This window comes from Anomaloglossus baeobatrachus, chromosome 1 (assembly GCF_048569485.1).
Source record: "Anomaloglossus baeobatrachus isolate aAnoBae1 chromosome 1, aAnoBae1.hap1, whole genome shotgun sequence".
NCBI classification, from domain to species: Eukaryota; Metazoa; Chordata; class Amphibia; order Anura; family Aromobatidae; genus Anomaloglossus; species Anomaloglossus baeobatrachus.
Genome location: NC_134353.1, coordinates 1,913,538 through 1,924,532, shown reverse-complemented (window position 1 = coordinate 1,924,532; position 10,995 = coordinate 1,913,538). Strand labels below are relative to the sequence as shown.

General features: G+C 49.5%; 1 protein-coding gene across 2 annotated transcripts in view; it reads left to right on the top strand.

Moving 5' to 3' along the window:
* The first annotated feature begins 470 nt into the window (after nt 1–470).
* DOK1 (docking protein 1) overlaps nt 471–10,995 on the top strand; it is an 85,129-nt gene continuing 74,604 nt past the window's right edge. For both annotated transcript variants that reach the window (XM_075345417.1, XM_075345408.1), the window contains exon 1: nt 471–671. In XM_075345417.1, the coding sequence (XP_075201532.1) occupies nt 555–671 (117 nt within the window). In that variant the 5' untranslated portion in view covers nt 471–554. The remainder of the gene's footprint in view (nt 672–10,995) is intronic.

The window sequence follows — 10,995 nt, the reverse complement described above, 5'->3', positions numbered from 1 at the left end:
TATAGGACATGGTGACGGTATATACAGTGCAAGTGATGTGTATATATCAGTATATAGGACATGTGACCGGTATATACAGTGCAGTGATGTGTATATATCAGTATATAGGACATGTGACCGGTATATACAGTGCAGTGATGTGTATATATATCAGTATATAGGGACATGTGTACCGGTATATACAGTGCAGTGATGTGTATATTCAGTATATAGGGACATGTGACCGGTATATAACAGTGCAGTGATTGTGTATATATCAGTATATTAGGACATGTGACCGGTATATACAGTGCAGTGATGTGTATATATCAGTATATAGGACATGTGACCGGTATATACAGTGCAGTGATGTGTATATATCAAGTGATAGTAGGTACCAATAAGTGACGGTATATACAGTGCAGTGATGTGTATACAGGAAGCTGACAGAGGAGGGAAGTTATAGAAAAGCAGAAATTGAGGCGGGGGGAAGGGCCGGGGCTGAGTGAAGAGCAGAGAAGTTGGAGAAGTGCGGGGGAAGCTGCGACCTGTGGATCCATATTGTGAGTGCGGAGATGTCCTGCGGAGGGTTCGGAGCTTTGTGTCTCAGTGATCCACAGCCCGGGATGGCCGCCCCTGACAAGCCCCTAAAGGAGGGTCAGCTGCACATCAAGCAGAACAAGTTTGGGAAGGTGAGTGAAGGCCGCTCCCAGACTGTATATAGGGGCTGTCAGGTCTCCCCCCCTATGTGCCCCGTCACTGACCGTATACATCTACCACATGTGTGAGAGAATGGTATACGTCCGCTCCCCAGACTGTATATAGGGGCTGTCAGGTCTCCCCCCCCTATGTGCCCCGTCACTGACCAATATACATCTACCACATGTGTGAGAGAATGGTATACGTCCGCTCCCAGACTGTATATAGGGGCTGTCATGGTCTCCCCCCTATGTGCCCCGTCACTGACCGTATACATCTACCACATGTGTGAGAGAATGGTATACGTCCGCTCCCAGACTGTATATAGGGGCTGTCAGGTCTCCCCCCTATGTGCCCCGTCACTGACCGTATACATCTACCACATGTGTGAGAGAATGGTATACGTCTGCTCCCAGACTGTATATAGGGGCTGTCAGTGCTCCCCCCTATGTGCCCCGTCACTGACCATATACATCTACCACATGTGTGAGAGAATGGTATACGTCCGCTCCCAGACTGTATATAGGGGCTGTCAGTGCTCCCCCCTATGTGCCCCGTCACTGACCGTATACATCTACCACATGTGTGAGAGAATGGTATACGTCCGCTCCCAGACTGTATATAGGGGCTGTCAGTGCTCCCCCTATGTGCCCCGTCACTGACCGTATACATCTACCACATGTGTGAGAGAATGGTATACGTCCGCTCCCAGACTGTATATAGGGGCTGTCAGGTCTCCCCCCTATGTGCCCCGTCACTGACCATATACATCTACCACATGTGTGAGAGAATGGTATACGTCCGCTCCCAGACTGTATATAGGGGCTGTCAGTGCTCCCCCCTATGTGCCCCGTCACTGACCGTATACATCTACCACATGTGTGAGAGAATGGTATACGTCCGCTCCCAGACTGTATATAGGGGCTGTCAGGTCTCCCCCCTATGTGCCCCGTCACTGACCGTATACATCTACCACATGTGTGAGAGAATGGTATACATCCGCTCCCAGACTGTATATAGGGGCTGTCAGGTCTCCCCCCTATGTGCCCCGTCACTGACCGTATACATCTACCACATGTGTGAGAGAATGGTATACGTCCGCTCCCAGACTGTATATAGGGGCTGTCAGTGCTCCCCCTATGTGCCCCGTCACTGACCGTATACATCTACCACATGTGTGAGAGAATGGTATACGTCCGCTCCCAGACTGTATATAGGGGCTGTCAGGTCTCCCCCCTATGTGCCCCGTCACTGACCATATACATCTACCACATGTGTGAGAGAATGGTATACGTCCGCTCCCAGACTGTATATAGGGGCTGTCAGGTCTCCCCCCTATGTGCCCCGTCACTGACCGTATACATCTACCACATGTGTGAGAGAATGGTATACATCCGCTCCCAGACTGTATATAGGGGCTGTCAGGTCTCCCCCCTATGTGCCCCGTCACTGACCGTATACATCTACCACATGTGTGAGAGAATGGTATACGTCCGCTCCCAGACTGTATATAGGGGCTGTCAGTGCTCCCCCTATGTGCCCCGTCACTGACCGTATACATCTACCACATGTGTGAGAGAATGGTATACGTCCGCTCCCAGACTGTATATAGGGGCTGTCAGGTCTCCCCCCTATGTGCCCCGTCACTGACCATATACATCTACCACATGTGTGAGAGAATGGTATACGTCCGCTCCCAGACTGTATATAGGGGCTGTCAGTGCTCCCCCCTATGTGCCCCGTCACTGACCGTATACATCTACCACATGTGTGAGAGAATGGTATACGTCCGCTCCCAGACTGTATATAGGGGCTGTCAGTGCTCCCCCTATGTGCCCCGTCACTGACCGTATACATCTACCACATGTGTGAGAGAATGGTATACGTCCGCTCCCAGACTGTATATAGGGGCTGTCAGGTCTCCCCCCTATGTGCCCCGTCACTGACCGTATACATCTACCACATGTGTGAGAGAATGGTATACGTCCGCTCCCAGACTGTATATAGGGGCTGTCAGGTCTCCCCCCTATGTGCCCCGTCACTGACCGTATACATCTACCACATGTGTGAGAGAATGGTATACGTCCGCTCCCAGACTGTATATAGGGGCTGTCAGGTCTCCCCCCTATGTGCCCCGTCATTGACCATATACATCTACCACATGTGTGAGAGAATGGTATACGTCCGCTCCCAGACTGTATATAGGGGCTGTCAGGTCTCCCCCCTATGTGCCCCGTCACTGACCGTATACATCTACCACATGTGTGAGAGAATGGTATACGTCCGCTCCCAGACTGTATATAGGGGCTGTCAGGTCTCCCCCCTATGTGCCCCGTCATTGACCATATACATCTACCACATGTGTGAGAGAATGGTATACGTCCGCTCCCAGACTGTATATAGGGGCTGTCAGGTCTCCCCCCTATGTGCCCCGTCACTGACCGTATACATCTACCACATGTGTGAGAGAATGGTATACGTCCGCTCCCAGACTGTATATAGGGGCTGTCAGGACCCCCCCTATGTGCCCCGTCACTGACCATATACATCTACCACATGTGTGAGAGAATGGTATACGTCCGCTCCCAGACTGTATATAGGGACTGTCAGTGCTCCCCCTATGTGCCCCGTCACTGACCGTATACATCTACCACATGTGTGAGAGAATGGTATACGTCCGCTCCCAGACTGTATATAGGGGCTGTCAGGTCTCCCCCTATGTGCCCCGTCACTGACCATATGTATCTACCACATGTGTGAGAGAATGGTATACGGTCCGCTCCCAGACTGTATATAGGGGCTGTCAGGTCTCCCCCCCTATGTGCCCCGTCACTGACCATATACATCTACCACATGTGTGAGAGAATGGTATACGTCCGCTCCTAGACTGTATATAGGGGCTGTCAGGACCCCCCCTATGTGCCCCGTCACTGACCGTATACATCTACCACATGTGTGAGAGAATGGTATACGTCCGCTCCTAGACTGTATATAGGGGCTGTCAGGACCCCCCCTATGTGCCCCGTCACTGACCGTATACATCTACCACATGTGTGAGAGAATGGTATACGTCCGCTCCCAGACTGTATATAGGGGCTGTCAGTGCTCCCCCTATTTGCCCAGTCACTGACCGTATACATCTACCACATGTGTGAGAGAATGGTATACGGCCCGCTCCCAGACTGTATATAGGGGCTGTCAGGTCTCCCTTCTATGTGCCCCATCACTGACCGTATACATCTACCACATGTGTGAGAGAATGGTATACTGCCTCCCACCAGATTGTATATAGGGGCTGTCAGGTCTCCCCCCTATATGCCCCGTCACTGACCGTATACATCTACCACATGTGTGAGAGAATGGTATACATCCGCTCCCAGACTGTATATAGGGGCTGTCAGGTCTCCCCCCTATGTGCTCCGTCACTGACCGTATATATCTACCACATGTGTGAGAGAATGGTATACGTCCGCTCACAGACTGTATATAGGGGCTGTCAGGTCTCCCCCCGATGTGCTCCGTCACTGACCGTATACATCTACCACATGTGTGAGAGAATGGTATACGTCTGCTCACAGACTATATAGGGGCTGTCAGTGCTCCCCCCTATGTGCCCCGTCACTGACCATATACATCTACCACATGTGTGAGAGAATGGTATACGTCCGCTCCCAGACTGTATATAGGGGCTGTCAGTGCTCCCCCCTATGTGCCCCGTCACTGACCGTATACATCTACCACATGTGTGAGAGAATGGTATACGTCCGCTCCCAGACTGTATATAGGGGCTGTCAGGTCTCCCCCCTATGTGCCCCGTCACTGACCATATACATCTACCACATGTGTGAGAGAATGGTATACGTCCGCTCCCAGACTATATAGGGGCTGTCAGGTCTCCCCCCCATGTGCCCCGTCACTGACCATATACTCCTATTACATTGTGTGAGAGAACATTATACGTCCCGCTCCCCCCATATCATATACGGCCCCCTCAAAAAACTGTATAGAGGCTGTCAGGTCTCCCTCCTATGTGCCCCATCACTGACTATTACATAGACGTATACATAGACCACATCAGAGCAAGCTTTGGCCCACAATCACAACAGCCCGTCCTCACAACTACTCAGCCCTCTTCCTCCAAATCCAGCTTCTCCACCATGACAGAAGATCATCTTTCCACTCTACTCTCAAGATCACATCTCACCACCTGTGCACTTGATCCACTCCCATCCCACCTGATCCCCAATCTCCCCACAGTCTTCATACCAGCCCTAACCCATCTCTTCAACCTATCACTAACAACCGGTGTATTCCCTTCATCCTTTAAACATGCCTCAATCACACCCATCCTCAAAAATTCCTCCCTTGACCCAGCCTCTGTGCCAAACTATTGCCCCATATCCCTTCTCCCCTATGCCTCAAAACTACTGGAACAGCATGTCCATCTTGAACTGTCCTTATACCTCTCCTCTTGCTCCCTTATTGACTGGCTACAATCTGGCTTCCGAACGCATCATTCCACTGAGATTGCCCTAACTAAAGTCACCAATGACCTACTAACCGCCAAAGCCAAGCAACACTACTCTTTCCTCCTCCTCCTGGACCTGTCCTCTGCCTTTGACACTGTAGACCATTCCCTTCTGCTACAAATTGTCTCGTCTCTGGGCATCACATACTTGGCCTTATCTTGGATCCCCTCATACCTCACAGACCGGACTTTCAGCGACTCCCATTCTCACACCACCTCCTCATCTAACCCTCTATCTGTCGGTGTCCCCCAAGGTTCAGTTCTTGGACCCCTGCTGTTCTCCATCTACACCTTCGGCCTGGGACAGCTCATAGAGTCCCACGGCTTTCAGTATCATCTCTACGCCGATGATATGCAGATCTACCTTTCTGGACCTGACATCACCTCCCTACTAACTAGAATCCCACAATGTCTGTCTGCTATTTTATCCTTTTTCTCTGCTCGATTTCTAAAACTGAACATGGACAAAACAGAATTCATTATCTTTCCTCCTCCTCACTCAACCTCCCCCCACCTGACCTATCCATCAATGTCAATGGCTGCTCACTTTCCCCAGTCCCACGTGCTCGCTGCCTGGGAGTAACTCTGGAGTCTGATCTCTCTTTCAAGCCACACATCCAAGGTCTCTCCACCTCCTGCCACCTCCAACTCAAAAATATTTCCCGAATTTGTACATTCCTGACCCAAGAACCTGCAAAAACCTATTATCACCCGCCTGGACTATTGCAACCTCTAGGTCTGTGGCATCCCTTCTAACAGTTTCGCACCCCTACAATCTATCCTAGACTCTGCTTACCGTATACTGTAGGTCTATTACATTATGTGAGAGAATGGTATATGGGCCGCTCCCCAGTATATGGGTTGCTCTCAGACTGTATAGGGGCTGTCAGGTCTCCCCCTTATGTGCCCTGTCACTGACCCTACACGTCTACCACATTGTGTGAGAGAATGCTATGCGGCCCACTCCCCCGTTATATGGTACACTCCCTGGTATATGGTCAACTCCCCTGATGTACAGTCCTCTACCCCGGTATATGGTCCACTCCCCAATATAGGTTCCCTATACAGCCAGCCCCTATACAGTCTGGCTGTATAGAGGCTGTCAGGTCTCTCCCCTCTGTTTGATGTCACTGACCCTACACGTCTACCACATTGTGTGAGAGAACGGTATACGGTGCACTCCCCTGGTATACAGTCTACTCCCCCCGATATCGGGCCCGCTCCTGGACTGTATAGAGGCTGTCTACGTGCCCCGTTGCTGCCCATATAAGTCTACCACATTGTGTGAGAGAACAGTGTACGGCCCGCTCCCCCGGTGCACAGCCCACTACCCCAGTATATGGTCAAATCCCAGACTGCTCACCGTGTGCAGAATTATTAGGCAAGTTGTATTTTAGAGGATTTTTTTTTATTGATCAACAACTATGTTCTCAGTCACCCAAAAGACTCATAAATATCAAAGCTTAATATTTTTGGCAGTTGGAGGGGTTTTTCGATTTGGCTTCTTAGGATGATCTGTTTTTGCAGGTAACTGTTACTGTGTAGAATTATTAGGCAACTTCATAAAAACCAAATCTATTCCCATCTCACTTGTTTATTGTCACCAGGTAACCAATATAACTGCACAAAATATAGAAATAAACATTTCTGACATGCAAAAACAAAACCCCAAAAAATGAGTGACCAATATAGCCCCCTTTCTTTCTGATGACACTCAGCAGCCACCATCCATAGATCCTGTCATTGCTTGATCTGTTTACCATCAACATTGCGTGCAGCAGCCACCACAGCCTCCAGACACCGCAGCCTCCAGTCACCACAGCCTCCAGCCACCACAGCCTCCAGCCACCACAGCCTCCAGCCACCACAGCCTCCAGACACCACAGCCTCCAGCCACCACAGCCTCCAGCCACCACATTCTCCAGACACAACAGCCTCCAGACACCGCAGCCTCCAGACACCACAGCCTCCAGACTCCACAGCCTCCAGCCACTGCAGCCTCCAGCCACCGCAGCCTCCAGACACCGCAGCCTCCAGCCACCACAGCCTCCAGACACCGCAGCCACCACAGCCTCCAGACACCACAGCCTCCAGACACCACAGCCTCCAGACACTGCTCCCAGAGATGGACTGTTTTCCATCCCTGCAGATCTTACATTTTATGAGGGACCACAGGTTCTCTATGGGGTTCAGATCAGGTGAACAAGGGGGCCATGTCATTATTTTTTCGACCTTTAGACCTTTTTAGACTTTTACTGGCCAGCTACGCTGTGGAGTAGTTGGATGCATGTGATGGAGCATTGTCCTGCATGAAAATCATGTTTTTCTTGAACGATAGCGACTTCTTCTTGTACCACTGCTTGAAGAAGTTGTCTTTCAGAAACTGGCAGTAGGTCTGGGAGTTGAGCTTCACTCCATCCTCAACCTGAAAAGGTCCCACAAGTTGATCTTTGATGATACCAGTCCATACCAGTCCCCACCTCCACCTTGCTGGTGTCTGAGTCGGAATGGAGCTCTCTGCCCTTTACTGATCCAGCCTCTGGCCCATCCATCTGCCCATCAAGAGTTACTCTCATTTCATCAGTCCATAAAACCTTTGAAAAATCAGTCTTAAGATATGTCTTGGCCCAGTCTTGAGGTTTTATCTGATGTTTCTTGGTCAGAGGTGGTGGTTTTTCAGCCTTCCTTACCTTGGCCATGGCCCTGAGTATGGCACACCTTGTGCTTTTTGATACTCCAGTAACGTTGCAGCTCTGAAATGTGGCCAAACCGGTGACAAATGGCATCTTGGCAGCTTCACGCTTGATTTTCCTCAATTCATGGGCAGTTATTTTGCACCTTTTTTGCCCAGCATGCTTCTTGCGACCTTGTTGGCTATTTGCCATGAAACGTTTGTTTGGTGATCACACTTCAAAAGTTTGTCAATTTCAAGACTGCTGCATCCCTCTGCAAGACATCTCACAATTTTGGACTTTTCAGAGCCCATCAAATCTCTCTTCTAACCCATTTTGCCAAAGGAAAGGAAGTTGCCTAATAATTAAGCACACCTTATATAGGGTGTTGTGTCATTACACCGCACCCCTCCTCATTACAGAGATGCACAGCACCTGATTTACTTAATTGGTAGTTGGCTCTCAGCCTATACAGCTTGGAGTAGGACGACATGTATAAAAAGTATCATGTGATCAAAATACTCGTTTGCCTAATAATTCTGCACACAGTGTATTTAGGGGCTGTCAGGTCTCCCCCCTATGTCACTGACCCTACATGTCTACCACATTGTGTGAGAGAATGGAATATGGCCTGCTCCCCCGGTATATGGTCCACTTCCCCAATATACGGTCCACTTCCCCTCTTCACGGCCTGGTCCCAGACTGTATAGGGGCTGTAAGGTCCTCACCCCTCTGTTCTCTGTCACTGACCCTACACGTCTACCACACTCTGTGAGAGAACGGTATACGTTCCATTCCCCTGGTATACAGTCTACTCCCCCCGATTTCGTGCCTGCTCCCAGACTGTATAGGGGCTGTCAGGTCTCCCCCCTCTGTACCCTGTGACTGACCTTACAGTCTACCCCCGGTATACGGCCTGCTCCCCCGGTATACGGCCCTTGTCCCCGGGATATTGTCTTCTCCCCCGATATACGGCCCACGCCCCGCTATACAGCCCTCACCCCTCAATATACGGCTTGTTTCCCCCAGTATACAGCCCACATCCCCAGTAGACGGCCATCACTCCTGGTATCCTGCCCTCACCCCCTGGTATCTGATTCGCTTTTCCGGTATAGAATACACTCCCCTGGTATATGGCCTGCTCCCCTGGTATATGGCCCACTCCACCGGAATACATTCTGCACCCCCAGTATATGTTACACAACCCCATTATATGGCCTGCACCCCACAGCATCCAGTCCGCATCCGTGGTATACAGCTCGCACCTCCTGGTATACTACCCTCATTGCACGATATACTGCACTCATCCCCAAGTATACTGCCCTAACCCCATGTATACAATCGAAACCCCTGGTAGTAGCCTTCACGTCCCGGTATACTGCTGTTGCCCCCTGGTATACTATCTTCTCCCTGATATATAATCCGCTCCCCGGTATATGGTCCACGTCCCTACTATATAGCCTGCGGCCCCGGTATACGGCCCACGCTCCCTGAATATGGCCCATGTCCCCAGTATACGGCCCACATCCCCGCTATATGGTCCGCACCCCTTGTAAAAGGCCTATATCCCCACTACATGGCCCAGTTTTCTGTCCTCACATTCCAGATGCACAGCAGTGTGTGACTTTTCAGATTCTCTCCCAGAGCCTTGAATGTGAGGTTTCGTAGAAAGGTATTTCTGGCCGAGGCTGGAGGGTTCTCTCCTTCAGTTCCTCCAGGTTTTTTGCTGAGCTCTATCATCTCTTTCTGGCCAAGGCTGGAGGCTTCCTTCATTCAGTTTCTCCTGAGCTCTATCACTTCTTTCTCGTCAAGGCTGGAGACTTCTCTCTTCAGTTCCTCCAGGTTTCTTGCTAAGCTCTATCATCTCTTTCTGGCCGAGGCTTCTCTTCAGTTCCTCTAGGTTTCTTGCTAAGCTCTATGATCTCCTTCTGGCCGAGGCTGGAGGATTCTCTCCTTCACTTCCTCCAGGTATCTTGCTAAGCTCTATCATCTCTTTCTGGCCGAGGCTGGAGGATTCTCTCTTTCAGTTCCTTCAGGTTTCTAAGCCTTATCGATGGAGACGCACTTTCTGACCAATGGCTCTATTTCCATGGCTTTGGCTACTACTGTGCGTGGTGTTGGAGGCTGACCCAAACTGTCTCCAGCGTAACCTCCTGTCACTTGCAGATCTGCATAACTGGAGAGACACCCCCAATAGACGTGCAGCAGAAATTGCAGAAAAAGTTGGTGCTACAAAGTATTGACTCAAGGGGGCTGAATATATATGCAAGTCACAGTGTTCCGAGTTATTTTACTACTGATGATTTGCGTCTGTGGCCTTCTGTTTTGCTATATTTTTAGCACTAAGGTTCAGATACGGCTTTAAAGAAGGCAATTAAGTAATTTTATTATAAAGGTTAATATGAAATACAAACTTAAAGGAAAAGTATGATATTGCGTACACTTTTGTATATTAAACAAACAAAGGTTAAGTACAGTTAAATACTCACATCACCAAGGAGTTTTGAACATCATCTGTCTGGAACATTAAGAATCAGAGAAGCATGACATAGACAGAGGACTCCTGGAAATCCCAACACTGACCGGACATCTCGATACAGGTTCATGAGCTTCTGTCTGTGCTATATTTCATCTGATCTTATAGAGGCTTGAACAATATTACAAGCCTTAAAGTTAATGTGTTGTAGTCTTATTGATCCATGCCCTTTGATGGCCAGTAATTGGGCATAGATGAATCAGAGATACACCACACATCAGACAATGGGGTAATAAACCCACAGCATTCAAATCTCCCAAGAATACACATCAGGTATTTGAGCTAGGTAAATGGATATATTGTCTGTCGGTGTATATAGCAAACACATAAAACATCAGATTGTGGAACTAAAGTAAATCATTTCTCAGGATTCTCTTACAATGGTATATTGTCTGTCTGTATATTCAAGACAAACACACAGAAACCCTAAAGGCCCCGTCACACTAAGCAACATCGCTAGCAACATCGCTGGTAACGAACAACTTTTGTGACGTTGCTAGCGATGTTGCTGTGTGTGACATCCAGCAACAACCTGGCCCCTGCTGTGAGGTCGTTGGTTGTTGCTGAATGTCCTGGGCCAT